We start from the raw sequence: 27702 nt of genomic DNA on the forward strand, positions 1-27702 counted from the left end.
AGTGGGCTGCATTAATAATGTTTTGCCAGTAACTTCACTCATGATATTGCTTATATATAGCATACAACTATGGTCAGCAATTTTAAGAGAAATAAAATAGAACTTATTTTATTCATATATATTTTTAGATTAATCAGCTCATTAATCGGTTATCTGAATTGTTCTCTGCCAAATATTGGAATCAGCACTGGCCTAAAAAAATCCATATTCTATTCTATTCTATTCTGTTCTACAGTCATTTAGCAGACGGGTAACCCGAGCTTGCTTGAAGGCAGAGGGAAAGACACTGGATTTAAAAGAGGAGTTGATAATATGGGTTACTGCAGTTTTGATTGTAGGTAAAATGCGCTGCAGGATGTCAGAGGGAACAGGATCAAGAGGACAGGTCGTGGATTTTGAGTTGACTAGAAGTTTAGAGACTTTGTCCTCATTTAGAGAGCGGAAGGAACAGAGTGAGGCACCAGTAGTTGGTTTGGTAAGGCTGAGTTGGTCAGGCTCAGTGAATTGGTTACTGATGGTAGCGACCTTTTCAGTGAAGTAGGAAGCAAACATCTCTGCAGTCAGCACAGTGGGAGGCTGAGCAGGTGGTAGAGATAGAAGAGAGTTAAACACCATGAACAGTTGTCGTGTGTTGGGAGCATTGCGGATCTTGTTCTGATAAAAGGCTATCTTGGCCGCCTTTAGGTTGGATGTGAAAGTTTCAAGTTTTTGCTGGTACTCAGACAAGTCAGTGTGCTCTTTTGATTTGCGCCACTTTCTTTCTGCAGCCCTGAGTCCGGCTCTGTGCTCCCTTAGAACCTCTGTGAGCCATGGACTGGGAGGATTTTGTATTGCTGGTTTTGACACCAGAGGACAGAGTTTGTCCAGAGAGGAGGCGAGAGAGGAGCAGTGTTTCTGTAGCCTCATTAACAGACATTAAGAAGAAGAAGTGTGAAGGGAGGGTAGAGTAAACCTCATCAGACAGCTGTGTAGGTCTGAGGGATCTCAAGTTTCTGCGGTAGGACACCATTTTTGGAGCCGCTTGAGTGACATGAGGAAGGAAGACAGAGAATTTAACCAGGAAGTGGTCTGAGAGATGCAGCAGGGTGACAGACAGGTCGGCTGTGGAGCAGTTTCTGGTCAGTGCCAAGTCAAGAGTGCTGCCAGCTTTGTGTGTTGGAGGAGTCTGTACCAGTTTGAGTTTGAAAGAGTAGATGAGAGCCAGAAAGTCAGTTGCCTGTGGTTTGCCAATGTGAATGTTCATGTCTCCCATGACAATTAGCAGAGTGCCATCATCAGGAATGTCAGAGAGAATCATGTCTATTTAAGAGACAAACTCATCTATACTGCCACCTGGAGGGCGGTAAATGACCAGAATGTATGCAGTGATGGGTGTAGAGACCTTTACTGCTTGATACTCAAGTGATGAGCAGTAGCCATAGGATGGAGAGAAGTAAAGTTCCACTTTGTAGAAATAAGAATGCCCGTTCCACCTCCTCGTCCAGCTGAGCGAGGTGTTTGGGTAAATTTTGCATGGACAGAAAGGGCAGCTGGTGTAGCTGTGTGGACGGATCCAGGTTTCAGTCAGGGCTAGGACCTGAATGTCTGAGAAATTTATCAATGAACTGATAAATTCTGTTTTGTTCACTGCGGACTGACAGTGCCAGAGACCACAGGTGACAGAGGATGTGGCAGACGTGCATGCAACTGGAAAGGACAGGTTTTGCGGATTGCAGTGTCTAAGGGTGACACGTCTTGGTCTGTACCCCTATCTGACAGAGATGGGTTTGAAGCACATTGTGCGTTGATTTAGTTGTGAGGAGGTTTAAGCTCATGCCCTTGCTCGGTGGACTCGCGCAGGTAGACTCACAGGTCTTTACCCTATGTGGTCTTAACCCGACGTGGGCCGACACAATGGCTGACACCTCGCTCACCACCATGTGTGGTAAAGTACCTGGAGCTGACACAGCTGAGCTCACTTTGCTTGATTGCAACTGACTGAAACCGCCTCTATCTGCTTTGCCTAAGTAGTATACAGTGGGTGTGACCCGCGTCATGGCCTCAACTGGCTGTAGAGAGAAGGTCCTAATGACAGAGTCCCACACCAGCAATGTAAACAATAACCTGAAACCAAGACAGAAACTCAAGCAGTAAACTCACCTAACTGACTGTACCAACCCTGACTGAAATCAGTGCTTGTTCTGTCGGGCTCTAGTGTACATTTATATAATTTCTCCCCACCTCGATCAGCTGTTAATTAAAACTTTCCATTCAACCTCGTATCAGGGGAAATGCAGAAGCTACAACTTTCAACTTAATGCTTTTGCATGTTAACAGCGGCCACTTCAAATGTCCGACCAATCACACATTACTTCCCCACGAGAAGAAAATTCTGTTCAGCTGTGTCATGAACAAGCTGTCATGAACTGTCCCCATTCACGTCCGAAAGAGCAAAATAATGTAATTTTGTTCTTGTGGTCACGAGAACAAGAAAAAAGTTCTTGCTTCTCATGGAATATGTAACAACCATAACATGCTGTGATGTAAACATGGCTACTTTCTGCAACCAGTGCTGCCTCCTGTGCACTTCATCCAGCCACTAATTCAGAGCATGTTGTTGCGATAAAGCACGGTTTTTGCATACAGAGAGTGAATGGTAAGTTGTAAAAAATTATAATTATTCACACATTTTCAGAATTTTTTTTTTTTTTAAGTGTGAAAGAGATTATATTCAATCCATAACGGTCAATTTATAGCATTCATTTGTGACTTTCATGTTTTTATTTGTCTCCCTCAGGCAATGATATGGAACTATCCTACTAAAATAGAACATAATTTACATAGGCTGGTTAAATAGGAAATCCATAGTTATGAAAGACTGCTATTTTTTGTCTTGTAGGTGTTGTATCCATCCAGAATATTAATAGAATTACAACCCCCCCCAAGCACGCCACTTTGGAAACACTTTGGTTTGATTGTTTACTTTCATTGTGCCAAAAGTAGTACCTCCTCATCATAGCCAAACTGTTTGAGGGCAACGAAGACATGCTGCACTTTAAACATGACATTATCTAATGAATTGTGATGCAAACGTTAGAGGTTCTTTCATCTTAGCAACAACATGTGGGACTCAATACACTCTGTACCATTCAATAGATACCCTGCTCTCTTTCCTTCACTGCCTTTCTCTTCTATCGCCTTCGATCTACTTCAGTGTGAACTCTGTACGCCTGAATCCCCTTTCTGCAGTTTGGTCCTCTGCACTCTTATTCAGCATCTCCTATCTGTAGCCTTGAGAGCATGGGGCATCATGAGAGCAGATGGTGCAGCACTTCCATGAGTCTTAATGTCTCAAATGTCCTTTTGCAGACACCTGCTCACACACTTACACAAACACAAACATTATACAGAGCCATTGCAATGATTGGAAATTTTGTCCAATCCCATAGCTAATATGTAATAGTAAACGACAACATATTAAACACCAAAACAATGAACATATTGAACAATTTTTAAACAACATTAATCTACCAAAACTAAAAAATGAAAATAAAATAAATTTAGATGCACCTATTACTGTAGATGAACTCCACGAAGCTCTCCAACATATGCCCAACAATAAAGCCCCGGGTCCAGATGGTTACTCAGCAGAATTTTACAAGGAATTCTGGACAACGCTAGCTCCTACATTTTATAATATGTTGTTAGAAATACAGGAAAAACAAAAAATACCGCAAAATATGAACTTAGCTAATATAACACTATTGCTAAAACCAGGCAAAGACCCCACACTTCCATCCAGTTACCGTCCCATATCTTTAATAAATGTAGACCTGAAAATAATTAGTAAAGCTCTTGCCAGAAGGATAGAAAAAATAACCCCTCTTATAATACATCCGGACCAGACAGGTTTTATAAAAGGTCGACATTCATCTACTAACACACGTAGACTAATTAACCTCATTGATTACTCTACTTTACATAATCTAGAATCCACAATCATTTCTCTAGATGCAGAAAAAGCCTTCGACAGGGTAAACTGGAAGTTTCTATTTGCAACACTAGACAAATTTGGGTTTGGACCTTCTTTCATAGAGTGGATTAAAATATTATATAATAACCCAAATGCATGTGTGAAAACCAACGATCAAACTTCTCCAAGCTTCCGCTTACAGAGAGGCACCAGACAGGGCTGCCCACTCTCCCCCTCACTTTTTGCCATTTTCATAGAGCCGTTAGCAGCTGCTATTAGACAAAATACAGAAATTAAAGGAATCCAGGGCAAAAATATAGAACATAAAATAAGTCTTTATGCAGATGATGTATTACTCTTCCTTCAGAACTCACAAACATCACTCTCTGAGACAATCACAGTTATTAATAAGTTCTCATCAATATCTGATTATTCTATTAACTGGTCTAAGACTACAGCCATGTCCATCAACTGTGACCTACAAAACATCCCTAATATCAAAATACAGACAGGAAACATTAGATATTTAGGTATAAATATTTCCCCCAGATTATCAGATTTAACAAAATTAAACTATGTTCAGCTACTAAAAACAATAGAAGATGATCTCTTACGGTGGAGGCGCTTACCCATCTCACTAATGGGGAGAGTTGCCACCCTTAAGATGATGATTCTACCTAAAGTTAATTATTTATTTTCAATGATACCCACTAAACCCTCCACCAGTTGGTTTAAATCTCTGGACTCTTTCATATCCAAGTTTCTTTGGAAAAACAAGCCGTCACGTATCAGTCTTAAAACCTTACAGCAGACTAAAGATAGAGGAGGACTGGACCTACCAAACTTTAATAACTACTTTATAGCTAACAGGCTGCAGTACATCTCCAAGTGGCTCAAACCCAGTTATCTGGATGAGCCGTGGCTAGATGTGGAGCAGGCTTTGTGTGAGGACTTAGTCATCTCTGACCTGCCGTTCATCAGCTCAACCATTAAACCATATAAGTGCTTTAAAAGCCTTAACATCCGTTTTTCCTTAATGGCTTGGTGGGAATTCTGTAAGATAACCAGATCTTCCCTCTTTCCATGTAGACTTACACCCATCTGGAACAACCCTGACATCCTGCAGAACAAAAAGATGATAAACTTCACTCAATGGAAGACTAAAGGAATACAACAGTTAGGACAGATAATAGAAAATGGAAACTTTGTATCTTTCAACACAATTGTCTCACAGTATGGAATCAACAGCAATAAATTCTTAGAGTACCACCAACTAAAATCAATTATATGTAAGAAGTATACCCCTGTACAGTTAGACTTGCAGCTTCCTATCAGAATAGCAGAATTCCTGAATCATAATACTCCAAAATTATTATCAAAAATATATAGATTACTTGCAAAGCTAGAAGACAGGATATCTCTCCCAACTTCAAAATGGGAAGATGATTTATCTAATAACTTTGATCAGAAAAGATGGTCACAAATATGTTTAAACACGTTTAAAATGACTCAGAATTCAAATATACAACTAATACAATTCAAAATTCTCCATAGAACTCATTATACAGGACACAGGATGTTCAGGATGGGCCTTTCACCATCAGATATCTGCCCACACTGCTCTGAGAACACCTCTGATAGCTACATCCATGCGCTGTGGTCCTGCACACCTGTCCAAAGGTTCTGGATTAAGGTGTGTGAAGATCTCTCAAAATGGTTTAAAACTAGTTTTCCTACAAACCCCACACTTTGCCTACTGGGCGACCTGGGTGACACTAACATAGGAATACACTCCATAAACTTGGTCCTCGCAGTCTTATGCATCGCAAAGAAAACTATTCTTGTGAACTGGAAAGATAAGAATAATTTGTCTATCCAGCAGTTTAGAAATCTCCTGTTAGATCACATCAGCATTGAGACAATGTCTGTCTCCTCCAGGAACCAGTCAGATGACTTTCATTCCCTCTGGTCCCCTGTGACTGGCTACATCACTTAATGTAGGTGGAGGATTGCGGCTTCGCTGGGATGGGGGCGGATGTGGGTGGGGGGTCCCTGGTGGCTTCAGGTCTCCGGTTGTCTCCTGGGTGGGGATCTAGGCTGCTCCGCTGCTGGGTCGGCTGGGGGTTCCGGTCTGGGCGGGCGGCATTGGGTGGGCCCCGGGGTGGGGCTGCCTCGTGGCGGTGGGGGGTGGCTGCCGGGGTGCCTGGGTTGGTGTCCGTCGGCCCCTGGCCGGGTGGCCGGTCGGGCCCGGGGTGGGCCGGGTGGGGGCCCCGGGCTCTGGGGCGTCGGGTCTCCCCCCGCTCCTGGGGGTGGGGGGTCTGCCGCTGCTGGGGGGAGCTGGGCCCGTCCTGATGTGCCATGCCGGGGGTTGGTCCGTGCCCTGGTGCTTGGTCGCAGCCCCGGAACCTGGGTGGGGGTGTGTTTGTGTGTGGGTGTGTGTGTGTGTGTGTGTCTGTGGGTATGCTGGTGTGTGGGTGGGTGTAGAGGGACGTGTGTGCTGTATGTGTGTGTGGGTGTGTATGAAGGTCTGGGTGTGTGCGTGTATGTGTGTGTGTGAGTAGTGTGCGGGTGTGTGTGTGGAGGTCTATGTGGGATGTGGGTGTGTGTGAAGGTATGTATATATGAGTGTGTGCACGTGGAGGTCGAGGTGTGTGTGGAGGAGTGAAGGAGTGGGTGGAGGCGTGAGTATGTATGGAGGTGCTTGTGTGTATATGCAGGTATGTATGTGAGTGTGTGTGTAGTGGTGTATGTGTATGGAGGGGTATGAGAGTGTGTGTGTATGTGGGCACCGGTGTGTGTGTTTATAGGTATGTGCGTGACGTGTGTGTGTGGAGGTATGTGCACGTATTGAGGTGTTGGTGTATAGAGGTGTGTGAGAGTGTGTGTGCGTTTGCAGGGGGTTAGGACATGTCCTCTGGGGGGCGCCCTGGCTGGGTGTTGGGGGCGGGGGCCTGGGGTTCCCTTCCTTCGCCTCGCCCCCCTCCCACTCAGAAAGAGGAAAGTGGCCCCTTGGGCTGGGGGCTGGCCCCTGGGGGGGTTCGTGGCGTGCCTGGGTTGGGGTGCCTGCTCTGGGCCTGTGACGCCCTTCGGGGCCTGCGGGGGACGGGGGCGCCCTAAGCCACTGGCGGGTCGTCTTCCAGGGGGGAGGCTTACCCCCCTCTGGACCTACATCTCCTGACCCCTCCCCTCCCCACTCTTCACTACATACACAGGTAGGGCCGTGGGGGGTGTGCTTGTTGCGCTGGGCGGGGCAGGGGGGTCATCATAGTGGCCCCGTTGCTTCGCCGAGCGGCAGCATGCCTCCCAGCTTCTAATTCCACTTAGTCACTGAGCACAAATAACATTTGCAACATACAAACACGTTTTGGGGGGTGGAACATGCAAGGTCAGGTGGGTGGGACTGCTCAGGTGGCCCCACCCCCTCCTCAATGCAGTTACTGCCCCCCAATTTTAACCCTCTTTTTTTAATTGCAAACAGCACATAATATATTCCCTCACTAGTGGGGGAGGGAGGGGGGATGGGGTCTTCAAGCGCCCCTGTCTCCATGGATGGCCCGGGGGCGGGGCGGGCCGGGTGGCCTGTCGCGTTGGCCCGGGGCGTGGGCGGGCTGCCCCGGGGGGTTTGGCTGCTGGCCCTGGGGGGAAGGTGCTGTTTTGGGGGTGGGGAGTGGGGGACTGGGGCGGGGTGGGGGGGGGTGGGGGCCTGGTTCGTGTCTCCTCGCCTCCTGGCTGGGGCTGTCCCCCCGCGGCGTGGGGTGGCGGGAGGATGGTGGTGGGGGGATGGTGTTTGTGTGTGTGTGTGTGTGTGGGGGGGAGAGTGGTGTGTGTGTGGGGGGATGGGTGGTGGAGGGATGGTGTGTGTGTGTGGGAGGGTGGGGTGTGTGGAGGTGGATGTGTGGTGTGTGGGAGGGGGGTGGTGTGGGTGTGGGAGGATGAATGGTGGAGGGATGATGTATGTGGGGGAGGATGGGGTATGTGTGGGAGAATGTATGGTGCAGGGATGGGGAGTGTGTGGGAGGATGGATGGTGGAAGAATGGTGTGTGTGCAGGAGGATGGATGGTGTATGGGAGGGAGGATGGTGTGTGTTTGGGGGAGTGGTGTATGTTTGGGAGAGTGGGTGATGGAGGGGTGGTGTGTGTGTGTGTGGGAGGATGGGGTACGTGAAGGTGGATGTTTGGTGTAGGAGAGGGAGGACGGTGTATGTGTAGGAGAATGATGTATGTGTGGGAGGATGGGTAGTGGAAGGATGGTGTGTGTGTGTGTGTGTGGGAGGTGTGAAGGTGGAGGATGGTGTATGTGTGGGAGGATGAGTGGTGGAGGGATGATGTGTGTGTGGGAGGATGGGGTAGGTGTGGGAGAGTGTATGGTGGAAGGATGGTGAGTGTGTGGGAGGATGGATGGTGGAAGGATGGTGTGTGTGTGGAAGGATGGATGGTGGAAGGATGGTGTGTGTGTGTGGGAGGACAGAGTATGTGAGGGTTGGATGGTGTATGTGTGGGAGGATGAATGGAGGAGTGGAAGGAGAGTGTGTGTGTTTGTGTGTGTTGGTCTGGGGGGGGGGGGGGGGGCAGGACTGGTTCTCGGGGTGTGCGGCTGGGCGCTGGGGTGTGGGGCTGGCCTCTGGCAGTGGCCGTCTGGGCGGGCTGGGTCCCCCCGGGTGGCGTGCTGGCCCTTGGCCTGTGGGGGTGGGGGGTGTCCCTGCGCTCCTGGGCCCGGGCCCTCTGCCCCGTCTGTCCCGGGCGGCCGGTGCCCGGGGGGGTCGGGGACTGCTGGCCTCGGCCTGCCGGGGCCGGTGCCCTGTGTCCGCGGGGCGGCTCCTGCTGGGGTCTCCTGCTGCTGCCTTCCTGGGCGGGCGAGTGGTCGTCTCTGTGGACCGGTCGGGATCTGTAGCCTACGGGGGGGCTGGTGGCCTGGGTCTCGGGACCGCTGGCCTGACTCTGGCCTCTGTTCAAGTGAGGTGGCATCTGCATGATCACTCTGCATGGTCACTCCTTCCTGAACGTCTCCACACAGTCTTTGCGTCGCCGTGTGGCTGAGTTCTCCAGCATATCCACACAGGTTTCTCTGCGCGTGTTCTTGAATACAGCAGTTTCACTTATATCTATTATCATATTTTTTTTTCTTTTTTTTTATTATTATTATTATTACTCCTACTCTTATTATTATTACTACTACTATTATTATTATTACTATTATTGTGATTATTATTATTGTTACTATTATCAACTAGTTGTGTAATGACCTACTGGCCAGGATGATCTTAGCTATATATGTTGCAAGTAGTATGGATTACATGGTTTTCTGTATAATGTTTTAAGTCCCCACCCGCACTCCCCACACCCTTTCTGTTTCTCTCTCTCCCCTCCCTCTTCTCTCTACTTTCTTTTCTATCTCTCTCTCTCTCTGTCCCCTCCGGTCGAGTCCAGCATTAAGAGTCTGATTTAATAAAGTTTTTCATGTCATCAAGAGGGACTTTATACATGTAGTATAAATCCCTGCTTGATAGAGTAAAATTGCCCAGCACCAGACAGCAGCCAGACAATCATTCTGTTTGCAACGATGCTGGACAAGACAGGTTAAAAAAAAAACAAAAAAAAAAAAAAAAACACCAAAACAAGAAACGTCATTATTTCCTAAAAATATTCCTATATTAAATTTGACGCCAGCTTGTGTCATCTTACAAAATATGGGCACCTTCTTCTTTTATTTTCAATTAAATATCTGGTTCGGTAACTGATTTATTTATTGACATTTTATGTCCAGGGTTTTCCCAGAAACCTGCTTGACTTCCTGTTTGCCTTGCTACAGAAAAACATACTGCCATGTCATCACAGAAATGATTGACATTACAATGATCCATATTTGTCCATCACATCTGCCTCCTCTGTACTTTACAGCAAATGATCCACTCAGAAGAAAACAGAATGATCTATTTTATGATGAAACAGCAGGAGCAATACAAACATTAATGCAAGAAAATCTCCTCGCAGAAAACAACTGTATTCAAAGTAAGTGCTGCCAGTTTCACAGCTGATGAAACAGTTGCTTCATGCAAGAAAGAACTGTAAACTCTATACTTTAATGAGCTGAGCCCAGGCCAGAAGTGTAAGAGAAAGTTGTATTTTGCAAAATAACCGTAATGCCGGACTTACAAAACTAAACAACAGTGCAGTGAAACTACTGGACAAGACTGCTGGAGTCTGTTCGCAATCCTTTTATAATGCTCTGCAGCAGAGAAAAATCAAAGACGAACATGCAAAGAAAATACTGCATGCACAAAGCAGATTAAAAAGAGTCAGAAAAATATGCCACTTAGCCTTACATTAGTGGAAAATGTAACTACAGTGTTTTAAGCTCTGTTTAAACCAGGACTACTAATTTGGTCCTGTGAGGGCTGCAATTCAGCAGGTTTTCCATGTGTATGTACGTACAAATACATTGAAATCCTGCAGGTTTCAGATCCTCGTAGGACCAAATTGAGTAGCCCTGGTGTAAACTGTATGATGACAGAGAACTGAAAATGGGAACTGAAGGTTGTTTTGAAGGTAGTGAGGAGAGGAACAGGAGGACAGTGAGATGCTGGATCTGCCATATGAACCAGGAAAATGGCCAAAAAAGCCATTATGCCATTTAGAGGTTAAACTAAGAACATATTTATTACCTTAGTCTTATACCATGGGAAAAGTGTGCATGAGAACTATCAGTGAAGTCCACATAGGGGCCCACTAAAATTGTTTGTACATAGGGTCCAGAATGTCATGCTACGCCCCTGAATAACACAAATACAGAATGGCAACATGTGTAATCTTCTCTTCTATAAAAGGGATCACTAGGTGACAACTGGCATTTCCAACAACAAAGAAATATCTGTGCAGTTATTCAATCATTCCACTCTTCTTCACTCCCTTTATCTCAATTAGTAGAAGTGGATGGTGTAAAATTAAATTTAATGAATTAATCTTATTGATGAAAGATGACATCAATTATGTAGAACTAAACATGATCAGAGGAGAGTCAAGGACTTCAAGTTCTGACTACTTTAATACTCTAATTTCTTCATTTTTATGTTCTCCTTAAATCTTGTACAGTATGAGTAGAAGTTCTGTCTCATACTGTACTCCTCCTTTCAGATGGCTTTATTACAATCCATTGGCCTCTGTCTTTCTTGAAGGAGAGTCTTAATTATTCCTTCCAGTTGTGCTTTTTCAGACTCTCCCCTGTTAACCTACCTTTTCTACAAGCATGCTCCTGGCAGGGCAGAGAGGAAAGAGTTGAAGAAAAAGGGGGATAGGTGCAGTCGAATGCACAGCTCAATTATACATCAAAGCCCTTATGTTGGGGACACCACAGAACAGTGAGCCAAGGAGGAGGTGGAGAGGACAAGAAGGGTTTCACTAGGATGAGGAGGAACCTCAGTCATTATTGAAGCTCAGATTTAGATTATATTAAAGGGAAAGTAGACCTTTTTATGGTCAAGGAATATATATATATATATATATATATATATATATATATATTTTTTTTTTTTAATGTGGAGCTTTATTAAATACTCATTAATAATTAAACTTCGCGTCGTCCATTAATTTATGATAATGGCCACCTTGTCGGGCATTATCCCTTACTTAATTGTTAGCATCTTGCCCACTGTAGACAGCATTTTAAACAACTTAAACTCAATATTTCATAGTGGTTCAAACAAATGCTACAGTGTATATAGGATACAATTTCACATTGCATCACTCTTGCATTATTTAGTTAATTACTTTGCTATTACATGATTGATACGTAACCTGCCACTGATCAGCTGAGTCTATCAGGCTCTGCTCCAAACATATTGGATAGCTTGCAAATTCTGTAACGACTGCATGTTTGTGCTTTTCCAGACTTTTCACTCATTTTGGGATTAGTGTCGCAGAATTGTGATCACAGCTGTTCAGCAACAGGATATGCTGGGCCCATCAATGGCCAGATTTACTTGATATAACTGAAATAAATTTACATGAAAAACAAAGTGCAATGTTTGAAGTGATCTTCAGTCCTCTTTTCAAGTGAAGTTGGTCTACATTATAATGTGCCAAATAAGATCTGACTGACTACATGTAAGCTAATTTCACACATAAACACTGGAGATTTTCAGAAAATGGTGAGAAGGAATTCTGGTCCATCTTTTTCTTGAAATGCTACAGACTAGGTGCAAGGGAACAGTTGTATAAATGTGCATGTGAAATTAAGCTGTGGAAATAGCAGTATTATCTTTACAACTCACAGAGATAGCAGGTGAGGCTCCTTGATATGAGATGCGTGTATCTGTATACAGTCACAATAACAGGAAGTGAGTGGAAAGTAGTGTACAGATCAGCAGAAAGGATTAATTCTCACTGGCACAAACATCTTCTCACATGCACAATGGTTATGGTCTAGACTATTTGCTGACACATTCACTCACAGCCTCATCTGCTAATACAAAGATTTTTAGGGGCCTCAGAGGAAAACTTTTGCAAAAATTCCACAGTGAATGTTGAGGATATTTATGCTCCCACATGGTGCTGCTCTGGAACATATGCAGAATATTTCAAGACTCCAGTGCATGTGTGAACTAACACTCTGAAAATGAAGCAGATATTAACAGTGTTTCACTGAGGGAGGGTGGCGGGGCAATTGCGATTCACACCCAGGGAAAGAATCACTGAGTTATTTGCATAATGCCAAATGGTGGGGTTTACACCACGACTTACACCATGGCAGATGAACAAATATTTTCCACACATTTATTTCTTACCTCTTCAACAGAACATTGTTCCTCTAACTATGATATCATACATTATTTTTTGCTTCTATATACTCATAACCATAAACACAAAGAGCTTCAAAATATGAAGGGACTGATGAGAAGCATAACTGTCTTTTATGTCAGCAAAATCTTGTCAGAATTCACAATTGTGCAGGGATAGTATTAGAGAGAGTGCCAAAGGAAGGGTGGGAGTCAGTGTGGAGGGAGGAGGAGGGTGGGCGGCGGGACCGCTCACTTGAAAGAAAGGGAACGCCAGGTTGATTTATTCAAAGAGTGAGGAGTGGGTGAATCAAACTTTAATGGCTTTTGGGAGCTCAAGCGGTCTTCTCTCCCCCTTCAATCCTGCCCCTAACTCAGTCTCTCCGTCTGTGCTTCCACTTCCCTTACTCGTTTCCTCCTTACCCTACCTCTCTCTAAGCCTGTCTCCAAAACATACTTTGTGATGGTCACTCACAAACATGAGCCCTCCCTTTCTTGACAGCAAAATCTGCACCCATCTTTGAATAGAACAGAAATCAAGGTGCTCTTCATGCTCAGGGGGATAAAGTAAATGACAGATAGATAAAGAGTGGAATAGGAGATGATTTACCTTCACGAGTGGCAGCATGTGCATGATGCGTTGGCAGTATTTGTTGCATTAACCTCTGGAGTGGAAAGGATGCACAAAAAAAATGTCGTACAGACCCAGTGATCTCTTTGACAACTTACTTAAGCAGCTATTTACCCTGAAAGGCTTCCTAAAATCTACAAAGGAATCATCATTCATGGAGAGAATGACTACAAGTCCTTACTTTATGAATGTGCTTTCCACTGACTCAAAATAAACCCCACCAGAGACATACCTAACTGAAACTGAGAGCCTTTTTCCTGCATGAAATATGAAACAAACAGCTGGTTAAACATCCTGGGTCTTCATAAATTGGCCATATGTACCATATGTACATTGCTTAAAAATCGGAAGAGTAAGTGCACAACTTAGATTAGTTTGTGCAGGATGATCATGTGGAATCCTCTAATCAGTGCTGTCAGACATAATGATGTAGCAGATGGACAAAAATCTCATAAATCGCAATAAACTGAAATACCAAGAGTTAGAAATATTACCAATAATATGTTATAGCACGAAGGATATAATATGAAGGAACAGATGCTTTTATGCAACCAAAATGTGGAGAATTTGACATTGTAAAACTCTTTAGTGAAGATACTCACCTAAAAACTAAAGCTTTTGCTTACAGTTGGGCTCTCAAGTCCAAATTTATGTAGGAGAAACTTTGTAATGGTGCCTGAAGTAAGTAAAATATTGACTGCTTTCCATTTAACCTTCTCACTTTATCCATTTTTTTCTCTTTTTCTCCCTAAATCCTTCCATCACTCTCTATGGGGCTCAGGGTCTTAGTGTCAGGCAGAATTCTCTTTGAGGCCTATGCCTGTCAACCAGCCACCACTCAGCTCAGTAACCACTGGATTCCATTACACTGAAGGAAAGACCAGGAGAGAAGATACTGAAATAATTATGGGGTAAATCCAACTTCTGCTGTAGGAGGCAGAGTGTGTGTTTGTGTTGTCTTTCATGGGAAGAGTTTGTTAGTTTGTGAGCAGTATGTGCAGGGTGATAGTGTCACAAATATTTTAAGGCTAATTTAAAAACAAATGCAGGTTTTAAAGCAGCTTTCCAACTGCAAAGACATTAATTATCCACCTGCAGTGCACGCTACTTTTTTTTTTTTTTTGCAACCTGATAATCAACTTACCTTTGGATGCAGTATAAACTACAAGATACAGGGCAAAAGGTTATAAGAGACTAGGGATAGAATTGTAGCTCTCAGATGTGAGCAAAAGCAAAAAGAATGGACTATAACACTTGCATCTGTTCTACCTGACAGCGACAGAGGGCACATCAAACAGCAGGTGCCTCTGTTTTGCAGCCAGAGCCCTCATCAAGCACTAAACAGCTCATTCACAGGCATAATAGAGGCTCTCAAACACCCTCTGCCAATATTGTCTGAAAAACGACTGCATTTGTGTGTGTTTTTGTGTTTTGAGCGTATGAAATGCTGTCATAATATTCAACTCAAAATTGTTTGTAGGAAGTAGTAGCCAGTAGTTGGAGGCTGACATGATGCTTTAGTAAATTTGCCTCCTCCACAGAAATGCTCATATCACAGTGGTGTTGGCAGAGGACACACTTAGCCATCACAAAATTAACCAATGGAGTAATTTTATGGGATTGCATATAATGAAACATGGGCTGACAAACTATTTTTGTGGACAAATCAGGCTTCCGATTCTGCTATTATGTTTTTCCCAAAGACCACTAGCTCTGAATGTAGAAACTTGTTCAGATCAGACTAGAATCAAGGGCTTTTCGTACTTCAAATATCTGACTTTCAACCAAGGGGCTTCCAACTTAAGTAACTCTGTTTCATAGCATCAGCCGTAGTTCATCAGAGCTTACTGTAGGTTAGAGAGGGACATTGAGATATGGCTGATAGAAAATTGAGGCTGAAGAGGGATTTTCTTATCTGCCTGACATACCTGAGAGACAGTAAACAGATACAGTTTGAGTATCTGTCACTTGGAGACTCTTGCCCATCTGCCTGTTTGCCAATATATTTAATCCCTCTATATGCTGCATTACAGCTCTGGTCAGAACTCTACTATACAATCTTGTGTACATCATTACTGTGTTATCAAAGGCAGGATTCCTCTGCACTGCGTAACGGTATAGGGAGCAATGAATGAGAAAACTGGCAAGCGGATGAAAGAAAGAAAAATTCTGCTAAGTTTAAAGTAGATAGGCTAAAAAAAAACACCAAACTTTAATGAGTTGTACTTGTTTAAGGTGATTAGAAATTACACACAGTATGCACAAGTAAACTTTAAAACAATAAATTAACTGGAGGTGAATCAAATTCTGTGTGTAGGACAACAGAGCTGAAGAAGGGCATTTGGGACAGAAATGACTTTAAATACACATTGATGAAGAAAAAAAAAAAAAAAAGAAGACAAGTAGCTAAACATACACGCAAACTAGTTTTTCTCTTTGTAGTAATTCATTATTGACATACTTACTTATAGACAACTTAGGCTGGGCTTACACCAGAAGACTTTTAAAAGATTTGCACAAGACTCTGAAAGACTACCAGCTCACATCTAAAGACCAATGTTTAGAGTCTTAAGTCTCAGCCTAGTCTCAGACTGAGATTTGACAAAGACTGTGAATCTATAGGGTCACAAATTACAAGACTGCAACTAGATTCTTTTAGCATTTTTTGTGACATGTTGGACAGTTGATATGGAACAGGGCTGATCTGCACACTGTAAAGCAAGCAAGGGGAGAGTTTCCCTCCAGGAGGAAATTACACATCATCATTATTAAGTGTGGCTTAGCATCTCCACCAGGTGTTACACCGACTCATCAGAATCTGGAGGGATGAGTTTTTATTCTCTTATTTGTTAGATCATTATACTGTAACACATAAATGATCCACAGCAGACATTTACTTCTAATAACCACCCGCTCCTCTTTCTGGACGGTCCACCGACGACGTTTCATCACCGCTTCTTGTTCGTCTTTTTTTTTTTCCCCCGTCCTTTCTTGCAGGTGGTCTGAACGTCGGGATTCCTGTTTCTGCCTTTGTCAGAGCTCATCTATTGGTTGTTGATCGTGTTTCGTCACTGCGACTTGCGATAATATCTAACATGTCAGAAATTGTCGCAGATCCAAGACTGGAGAAATATTGACGTTAAACAGCACAGATTACCAGATCACACCTAACGACCGAGATGACGGGAGCGCGCTGTGACTCCAGCAAAACTCCTAAGATTTCCTAAAGACTTCCGTTTTTAGTCTGCGACCGTGAAAATCGTTTGGTGTGAGCCCAGCATTAGTGTCTAAACCCATTCTTTATTCTAAACCTAATAATAATCCAGTCACAACTTTGGCCAGAAAACCAAGTTTTGACCTACAAAAATCCCCCTAAACATGTGGCGAACACCACTTGGGCCCCATACAATCTGCTGGACCCATAAGTATAGTCTGCTGGTAGTTTTTGGACCCCAAGGACACAGAAGAACAAGAACACACACATGCATAAATACAATATGTATATATATATATATATATATATATATATATATATACATATATATATATATATGTGTGTGTGTGATTTGTCGTCCTGTCAGTTTGGCTCCTTTGCTTTTACTTTTAGAACAGTAAGAGATGACACCTACTGGGCACTGGCAAAGAAATGTTGGTGTTTGAGATCATCTCAGTGGAACTGAAAGAAAGAGCAAGTCCCAGTAGGACTCTGTTTGGGGTCAAATAGCTGGAAGGAGGTGTGTAAGTGTACTGTATGCGGAGGCACGTTGTCTGAGCAGACCTATCCCACACAGATGAAAATCTTGGTATAAAGCCCTGATCTGTAGCAGACTACCTGTTATAGTAAAGGAATATGAGAAAAAACATGCAGTAAGTTGTAGGTTCACTCTACTATCATCCAGTGCTGCAATGAATTTCAGTCCATCTGCCGGTGACAGTCGTTGCTCTTTGTATCTAGTCTTAGCTTCTGGCTTCCTGAATGTGTGGCTGTTGTAAATCTGGCCAGCTCATTAGGACTGACAGAGGGAATGCTAGCAGCCCACCTGCTCCCCTCCACCCTCTTTATGGCTCTACAAATTAAAATAACATTAACACACAGTCTCTCCACTCTTCCTACTGCAACGTTCACCTTGCCACTAACATTGCTGTGTCTGCTCAGTGCTGTTCAGGCCTACTTCAAACAACTATTAGTCTGTTTGGACAGCCCTTTAGCCCTCTGTGTTGTTTTCTTTTAACCTCTGCCTTCTTTTAGTATTTTGTGATTTTGCTTGTGTTAAATCTCATCCTTTGAATCCTTTGTTGCTCTGTCAGTCCAGCTCCTTTACTTTTACCATCATCCCTCACATCCATTACCTTTCCCCATCTTTTTCTCTGATGTGCTGATGGCACTGTAACCCCAGTTACTGTGGCATGACCAGTGAGTGACAGCATGATGAAGTGATGTCGCAGCATGTTTGCTTTGACCGCTAGAGGTCAGGTAAGGTCACGGAGGTAATGAGGCCATAAAAATGCAGGTACAGAAAGTTGTGGGGAAAAAAGATAAGATGAAAAGGGGTAGAGGAAAGAGAAGAATGTGCAAACAGAAAGAAAGCAACTCCTGAATGAACAGAGCTCCAAAATGGACACATACATGTGGAGGAGGTGGAGGGATTCATGAGGAACTCTCTGTAGACAGACTGCTGCTTATTATCATAACATGTAGTCATTAAAATAAGAGTGATTTTGCTGTGTGTCATTTGTCAAGCAGGGCAGGCAAACCCATTAATTTTGACTTGTGAATAAACAAATTTCACTTGCAGAATTCTCAGTTTGCATGTTTTATTTTCTCTAAGTTCTGGTTCAGTATTACAAGCTTTAGCTAATGTAAAAAAAAAGAATGCTGGTGAATAAGGACTCATGTTTAGTGTTTTAAGGACTCTGATCTATTAAATTGCCTTGTCTTAAAATACATAAGCTTGAATTTTATAGAATAGCAGGACTGAATAGTGATGAAGGACTAACAATATCTGAGCAACTGAGGGTCAAACACAGTCCTTTTTAACAGTTTTCTCAAGGCTTAATGGAAGCCTATTGTTCACAGAGCTTGAAAAGTCTGCATGTAGACTTTAAGTGAGTCCCACACAACTGTATTTGGTTCCAATGGCCTGAGAGAATCTTTACTTGTGAGTGATCTAAACAACCTCATCTAAATACTCCTCATTTCCTCCATTTATTTGTCTGACTTTGTGGAAAGGGAAAAGAAAAAGCTAGTGGCTTTGAAGTCAGAAAGAGGTATGTACTCAATATAAACACAACAAGACATGTGGGTGGTTTTTTTGTGTGTGTATTCAAGTCACTGTTTGAAGTCCTCCACTCCTTTCTGGCAATTACTTCATATCAAGGATTAGATGAGGGGAAAAAGCATTGAGGAGACAGAATATGGAAAGAAGAGAGAACTAAGGAGAGAGGTTGCACATTCAGATAGAAACTGAGAGGAAAACAGAGACTGAGGTCCCCACTGCTAGGGACTGATTTTACACTCCATAAAAGAAGCTATGCAGACTATCTCCACATGAGTTTAAAACATGAGCAGATCACAATACAGCCATATCCAGTAGAGACCAAAGCGCACTATAAGGAGTTGATGATCACAGTAAGTTTGATGCAGCCAATATGTAGTTATGATATTTTGAACAGAGCATATTTATTATAATTTTTCCCAAACAGTTTGGAATAGTCATTACTGGCCAAAATATTCACTGGATGGTCACAAGTGTTTCTGGAATTATTATTTTACTGTTTAGAAAACATGAAATTGTCATTTTCTGATGATTTAACATTGAATTTATGTTTTCTGTAAAATTTAGTTGAGCTAACTTAATAAAAATAAATCAAATTTTCTTTGATTCAAATTTAAATAAATAAAATTTGTCTTTATTTATTTGGGTGATGTAAGTTAACACGAGTCATTCTTACCTCTGGGATCTGAACAGTGTATGGCTGCCCGTGGAAGTTTGGTGCATTATCATTCACATCCCCGATCTGGATGTTTACTGTGTCTTTGACCACCTGAGGGAGGAAACACCTTTGTAAAACAGTTCAAAAGTCATACAGTTTATGAGAACTACACACTCTGAAAATACAGTATATATTTCTTTTAAACCAAAGCCAAAATTAACCATTAAACAGGGCAAGTATATGTGATAGATTCCCCACAGTAGGTTTTAGAAACTAAGCAACACTGAGTGATACAGATGTCATATGAGAAAGGAATTTGACTGAGTATGAAAGTGAGAGACTGAAGAGGAGGCAGATTTCTAGATCTATAAGTGACATGTAGTCATAGTGCATCCAGGATGTCAGCATGTGTAGGAATGTGTCATGACTATGATCAGAGTGCAAATCTGTTTCTTACCTCTTGAATGTCACTCACGTAGAACTCAACCTGCATCTCTGACTTCGTCTGTTTGGAGACAGAGACACATCATCATCATCATCAACTTTTCATGGAGATGGGACTCACAGGAACAATGCAGAAAAATCAGAAGGAAAGGAAGATTAAGAAATGGCATCCAAACTCAAAGTGCTTTGTGTGCATCTCTCGTAAGATAATACTGTACTTCTCAATTTCAACATTTGATAATTTACACTCCATCTACTATTTTCAAAAATTACCTTACATGTTTTTTTGGGGGGTAATGTCTATAACGTGTGCGGTGCGTGTGATGTTTTCACCTCACGATCGAGCTGCTGTCGAAGCCAGACCACACCGGTTTCCCTGTTCACAGAAAAATACCTCATGCCCTCTTCGCCTGAAACCCCGTACATGAGGGGCTCCCCCTCAGGATCAATTGCCTTAAGCTGGGCTACAGATGAACCTGCCAGAAAGAGTCAAAGGTCAGAGGTCTCAAAGGGTTATGGGCCAGGGTAGAGTTTTAATCTATACATGACCAATGAAAAAAACAAGTCTTCAAACGCAGCACTGCATATGTTCTATTCTACAATACAATATTTCTCTTAAGATGTTTATCAAGCTGCCAAACAGTCTTCACCCCCATGTACAGAAGTATGGAAGATGACCCAAAATCCAAACAAAGTTAATGCTTTTGTTGCTAATTATGTATTTCCAGCATCTGTAGAGTTGTCATCTTTCTGCACGATCTTTAATTAATATGTCTATGACTAGTTTGGCTGTATGCAGTATTATCTACACATGCTTCGTTTTGCTTTGATTTGAACATCAACACTCATTTCTGTTATCAGCATTTAGGTTTTCAGATCATGTGCCATAGAATAGGCAATGCATCTAGCTGGACCCTGTGTATTTATAGTAGGGTATGTATTCTGAAGTCATGGCTAAAATACACAAGAAACAGCAGTGTAACTAGTCTGTAGCTTAAATAGCTAGATTTAAAAGTAACATTACCAAACACCATCTGTACAGTCCTTTACAAACACCCTATTTTGAATGTTCACTGCAATAAATATTCGTTGCTTCTAAACAAACATGTTGAATTGTTATATTGAAGAGGTGAGCTCAAAAAGATGCAAATGATTTGCGTATAACTGACATCCTATGTCTCAGTATTGCCATCTTTGTTGTTTGCTTCAACCTAGTTCTATTAATTCTGACTATAAAACTTTCCTAGGATAAGTCGAAAATGTAAATATACTGAGTTAGGTGAAAAAAAAGGAATTCAGAGCCCTGACGAAGGTTCACTACAGACATACATGTAGATCTCTGAGGAATGCTGATGCTGCACAGAGCAAGCTGGTACAGGTCCTCAGCTACCGATTAGAATTAAAAGGTTACTTAATACAAGTAAAAAGAAGAGGGAGAGTAAACTAACTGATCATACACACATATCATGCACAGTAAAACACACTCCTGCCACATTTTTCCAAGCAGGTACTCAGACAAAAGAAGAAAAGCCAAACTAAATCATGTCTGTCACTTGTGCAGCAGACCTCTTAACACAGCAACCAATTAGGCTTCACAATCACACATCCCTCTCGTTTTATTAATACACCCCATTTTCCTATGAAAGGGTGGCAAAAATGACTAATTAATATAACGATTTATGAACCCCTCTCATTGTGGTCTAATGAGATTTATGCAAATTCAGCAGCTTCCAATATGAGTTATAATTTGGTTGAAGACGGTGCAAATTAAGCATTTTACCTCAAAGTCATCAATAAAAACCGTTATTTCTCGAGTGTTCGACTCTCTCGACTGTGAAGGAAATATCTGCTTCATGTGGGCAGACATGCTCTTGACTGAATGATAACAAATTATCATTTGAAACTATAAAGACTTATACATAGGAGGCATAGCTGAGTGGAAGAATAATTCCTACGCTGAAGAAAAAAAGGGAAACTATGACCACTTTATTACAATATGGTAAGTGGAGACTTGTGTTAAAAAAGTATTTTTTCCCCAGTCACTGTGAAGTTAAATTACCTCTTAATTTTCTCAGCCTCATTTAAGACTAAGTTAATTTCATTGATTGTTATTTTAGCCTTGCCCACAGTTGCAGACAGTGACAGAGAAAAACTAGATGTGTTAAGTTGAAGGTATTAGCAGCAGGATAAATAAATGTGGTGAGTTTATTTTTGTGACTCGAATCTCACACTTACTTTCCTGAAAACATAAACGGCCACTAAAGAACTTTGGTAGATTTTCATACTTGGGCTCCTTCTGCTCCTTCTTACAGAGGCTAATTCAGCGTCCATCTTACATCCAGTTTCTCCTCTGAGCTCTCTGCAACCAGTCAGGTGTTGACTGTTTGAAGTGCAGTTTTTCAGCTCTGAGTCCCTGCAGGACAACGACGGTTACAAGAATGCGTAATGAGTAATAAGGTCAGAAACTTATGTAGTACTGCTTTGCTGCTTCAAAACATGCTAACAGATTCAAGGAGTAGGGACCAAGTCGGAGTATTACTTTTACAAGCACTTGCAGAAATTTGGATGCCTTTAAATATAAACATAGTGCTACAATTGGTCCATGTACTGTTGAAGAAGAAGTGGCAGAGGAAGTTGGAAATCCTGAGGAAAAAGGCGCAGAGAGCCCTTTCGCAGATTAACCTCTGGCTGTAGCTAACTACATCTGTCACTACTGTTGCATCCTTCATCAACCCTAGCAAAACCAGTAATTGTGGTTTGATGTAAAACACTGAATTGACCTGAACTGAATGAATTCAGGACCAGAGATATGCTACTAAAATGCTTCATCAGCAAAGTGTGAAGTCATTTAAAATGACTTAAATGCAACATTCTGAATAGTCCTCCACTGCAGGTTTGATGATGGAAAGAGGATTTAAGTAAAGGTAACGGCACAAAGTAACGAGGGCCAAGGTTCTTGTTTGGACAGTGTGTGTATGTGTGTTTGTGCATCAGTGTGTGTTTGTGCGTACATGTACAGAGCAGATATCCTTCTAATGCTTATCTGTAACACTGTGGCACCAAGCCCTTTCCCCTGACAAATGATGATATTTAGCAGCAAGTGATGCCCGTAGTACTGTTATGAATGATACAGTGCACATTAACGTTACCCCGCCCCTTCCCCTCGACTCTGCAACACTGTGCTCGTGACAAGAGCAATGGCCTGGAGGAATCATCTTTCTACTTCAGCTTACTCTCTCCTATTAGCCTGTGAGTTTATTTATTTCTCAGCAAATCTCTACGTTTCCACATGGATGTACTGAAGTAAAACCAGAACAAACAATCTGAACCACGTGGTAAACCTGGGTTACTTGCTGGTTACATTTAAAAGGATGCATAAGTTAATTTCCCAACCAATTTACTCAACCAGTTCCATTATATTTCACAGAAAAACATTAAAAACATGTTTTTTTTTGTTTTTTTAACAGTGGCTAAACTTTGAAGAAACTTCAGGGGGAACCTCAATGAAATATTGAGAGTAATTAAATTTTAAATAGCTGAGGTCAGAGAGCAGAGAATGGGTGAGCCACAAGGAAGGATGAGCCTAATTAGAAAGCACAGCAGAATGACCATTTATCTAGAAAAAAAAAGAAAAAAAAAAAAAGGAAAAAAAAGGAAAAGGAAAGCTTTGCTTAAAAAACTACACTTCATTACTTCTACAACTTCTTTAAAAGTTAAACTATTGCAGCTTATGGAAAAACATAATATAACAAATAAAGTCTGAAGCGGCATTGGACTAAAAGTAAGGAGAGGTGGAGGAGAAGACTTGATAACCTGAACACAGCAGTGCCTGAATGTTTTACTCAGCTCAACCTTTTAGGAGAGGCAAACCGCGTAGTGGCAGGAGCTAAATCAGCCACTGGAGGACATCAATCCCTGCTGGATCAATAGGAGTTGCGCGCGTTAGATGGGGACTAACCTCAGCCCTGCCTGGGCCTCAGGCTTCTCAAAGAAAAGAGGCTGTAGGCCAAAGCCCTGTTTATTATGTTGGTGACATCTCTAGACCTCTCGTTCATCTGAGTTCTGATTCACTGGGACAGGCACTGTCAGCCCTGCAATTTCAGGCATGCTGTGAATTATAGCTTTGAATTTTATGGCACACAAAAGGCTTAATGGGTATATGGGCACTGTTCAGCTGTCTACCACAGCAGGGACAAACAAAAGAGAAGATGAAGCCACCTCAGATCAATGCTCAGTCTGACTGACTGTGGAGGACAGGCTGGAGAGAATCTTGATCTTTACCTGCTCTGTATAAATACTTGATGGATAGTCTTGGGCAGAGCTGGTGAGACTTGGGGCTGAAGTCATGCAATCAGTAGGCTGATGAGTCAGTGTGGTGCCACTCATGTTACTGCACTGCCTTTCTGCTGACAAAGAGAGCCTTCAAACACATCAACAAACCAAACCGGAGCCACGCTGCCTCACATCAATCATTCCCATCAAAAATTCACACAGGCAAACACCATCTTGGACTAACTTGCTGCTTGAGCTTACAGGGTATTCTGTATTTTTACTTTAAAGTGGAGCATTTGTCACCTCTCAGATGTAAAGAAAAATAGAACATTACACTCATTGTAGAGTAGCTGTAATGGAAAGCCTTATCATTTATCACATAGATGAGCTACGATTATAGGAGGGTGACTCTAAGCTACAGTGTTGTATACTTTTCAGCAGTACATTCATCAGCCTTGGGGTAACATGCAGACTGTTTATAAGGGATAACACATAACTAAGTCCTTCTAAGTGACTGCTATTGAAATAAAAGGGGCTTGATTATTGAGTATTCTTGAGTGTTTGAATCACTAAACTAAAAGAACCATAGATTAAAAAACTGAAGCGTGAAGCACACTTGTATAGGAATCACACTTCAGAATTATTCAAATGAGAAAAAGGAATGAAGTGATTTTTAAACTGTAAATTTAACAGCTCAAAGACAAGCACTGCATTTAACTTAGGGTTTCTCAGTGGTGTGAGCACTGTCGCCTCATCACGACAATCACATTTGTCAGTGTGTGTCGGACACCATCATCTGGGGACCCCACATGAAATGGTACTGGCTTCGTTCCTCCAGGACAAATTTTAAGCAAAATTAAGGTCTTTTGGAGTGCAAGCGGTGCTCCTGAAGCACTTTTTTTAACACTGTAGTGGCATCAGCCATTTTTTATGGAGCTGTCTGCTGGAGCAGCAGCAAGTCTGCTGTGGAAAAAAAGAAACTAAAACTGATCAAGAAGGCCAGCAATGTACTGAGATGCCACTTGGATCCAGTAGAGGTGGCGAGAGAAAAGATGATGATGCATAAGCTCCCACTCCTTCCAGAACACTTTGACAACACTGCAGAGCTCCAGCAACAGACTCCTTCACCCCAAGTGTGTGAAGGAGCACTATCACAGGTCCTTTCTTCCTGCACTAGTTACTGCATCACCAGTACTGCTCCCAGTATACAAACACAAAAAGGCAACATATTTTCTCTTTCTCATACATTTTTCTATTTTTTTTAATCCTATAATTTTCTAAATCTGAGTTTGCATGTGTACCCTGTGGTTGACCAAGCTGCCACTGGGCAAGTAGGAGGAATGTGCCCCTTCTCTTGATAAGCCTCAGCCACCCTGCGACCCCAAGACTGGATAAAATGGGTACAGAAAAATGACAGAATGAATACATGCATTTAACTTCGACTTCAACATTCAAGGTCGGTGAGGACTTCACTGAGCTGTTCATGACTGTGGAGTAAAAATATAAGCTGTACATTAAAATTGATCAAACAAAGATCACTTCTGAGCTGAAATCCTCTCCAGTCAAACCAGCATTTGACTCTTTAGTCAATCTGACTCATATGAAGTACTTTAAAAGAAATTTGTGAGTCAGATTTCATCAGGGAATTTAAGTCATTGTTTCAAGCCCTTCCTTTAAAGAGGCTCCTCTGGGATGTATGTATTAACTTACTTCCTTCCCACCAGCCAACGACAGTAAATTAATCTCTTCTATTCCATCAGAAATAAGATGGAAATGAATTGAAATCAACTCATTGCTGCTTTCTCTTGCCCATGGTGCTGTGAATTCTGTTAATGTCTACAGATTCAGGATGCTTCTGGGTAGCCAGTTAGATGTGGAAATAAAGTTGAATCTTTCTATCGGGAATGATAATGGTCCAGCGGCCAGACACTGAGAGCTTGATCCTCTATTTCCATACAAAGAGAGATGTTAGCATTCAGAGGACATATTTTATAGCTGAGGAGAGGATGTATGTTGATTGTTTATATTCCTGTAGGGTAAGGACAGCCATAGAGAATCAGACAGTTAATAAAAAAACCAAAGAAAGAAAGAGAGAGACACAGAGAGCAAGGTTTGCTGAATATATCTGCAAGCTTGTATGTTTCTCTTCAAAAATGTGTCAGTAAAATGGTGCATGTATTGTAAATTAATTCAATTTGCTAGTTAATTAGTTGATATGAAATATGAATAAAGTTCCTCTGAGGAGGTTATATTTAAGAAACAAAAGGCATCTATAATTTCTGTTTATTTACCTTTTTATTTTTCACTAACTTTTTCTATTTTTGTTGTGTGGGTCTGTGCATGCACACGCGTGTGTGTGTATGCATTCGTGTTTGTGACATCAATAACTGTGATGGGAAAGAGAGCCGAAGACAAATAGTGCCAGCGGTCTGGCTTTAAGTGACTCCTGTGTTTCAACAACACACACCATGAGAGTCCTTGGGAAAGTGTGTATTAATCCAACAGATTTATGACTAAATCTGTCACGGATGGGAGGAGAACACCCTCTGCCTTTCCTTTAGCCGTTCCAGGGAGAAATACTCACCTCCTAAACCACACACTAAAAATTTACACAGCTTTTAACTTACCAGGCTGTACATACTCAGAACCATGATATACTCATCCGGGATGAAAACTGCTGATTTATTCAGGCAAGCGTTGATACACAGCTTGAAAGGATGCATAAACACATTTATAGTAGCATGTACGGACATAGTGGTGCAAAATGACAAGATGCAAACAGGCTGACACTTGGTACAGAAATTGTTTGCTCTGAGGTAATGAAAACAATTGACTTTATACTTTCACATGATTCTGCACTAATGAAAACATGTTATACACATTTATATTGGACTTTTACCAACAGACTGCTGTAAATGTTATACATTGGACCATTAATACTAAATGTGGGGTAGTACACAAATTGCATGCATGTTGTTGCCTTCAAAGAAAACTAGGCTCACAGCGTTAAAAAAAGCCACGGAAATGTTAGAAGCTTATGTTGATAATCAAAGTTTGTTCTGTGTTTCTCAGTTTACACAAAGGAAGCAACCCAGTTTTTTATAGTTTACAATGATTTATATCATCAGAATCTATGAACACCTCAAATAAAAGTGTCTTCAAAGACAAAAAACAGTCCACATAAAGTAAGACATTTAAGAACCTCAGCAAGTATTATTCGAAGTTGACCGTTCAGACATGAATAATTCATTGTTTTGTTTTGTTTTTATGATGAGAGCAATTCAGCACAGTCCAAAATGAACTGATGAGTTTGAGGCACATAATTGAATGTATGGCCCAGGATTGGCTTTCTAATACATCCAAGTGGTGCAATGATGAAAACACTGAGTGACAAGGCTGTGACTAACCAATCACATTGCAAAAGTCAGAGGACAGTAAAAGACATTAGCGGACAGTCGTCCCACGCGTTGGTGAGGAGAGGCAGACCTGTCACTACAAATTCACACGTAGCTTCTTTCAGCCTGCAATCACACAGGAAAGCTTTTTGCTCTTGCTATATTCTGCTCCTTCCCATCACGGTCTTGCTGTTTCCAAACTCTTTCGTTTTTGTCATCCTTTCGTCACGCTTCGTCGTGCTTGTGGAGGCCAGACAGAGGGACACAGGCAGCGCTGATTGGAGTGGACAGGTGGCTGTGTGC

General features: G+C 42.1%; 1 protein-coding gene across 1 annotated transcript in view; it reads right to left on the bottom strand.

Moving 5' to 3' along the window:
* The window catches only part of LOC121656108 (cadherin-23-like), a 161394-nt gene that overhangs the window by 84931 nt on the left and 48761 nt on the right, over positions 1–27702 (bottom strand). Inside the window, exons 4-6 of the mRNA XM_042011154.1 lie at positions 20066–20208; positions 19746–19793; positions 19307–19399 (exon numbers count right to left, since the gene is read on the bottom strand). Coding sequence (XP_041867088.1) covers positions 19307–19399; positions 19746–19793; positions 20066–20208 — 284 coding nt within the window. The remainder of the gene's footprint in view (positions 1–19306; positions 19400–19745; positions 19794–20065; positions 20209–27702) is intronic.

The sequence above is a fragment of the Melanotaenia boesemani genome, chromosome 16 (genome assembly GCF_017639745.1).
Source record: "Melanotaenia boesemani isolate fMelBoe1 chromosome 16, fMelBoe1.pri, whole genome shotgun sequence".
Lineage (NCBI taxonomy): Eukaryota > Metazoa > Chordata > Actinopteri > Atheriniformes > Melanotaeniidae > Melanotaenia > Melanotaenia boesemani.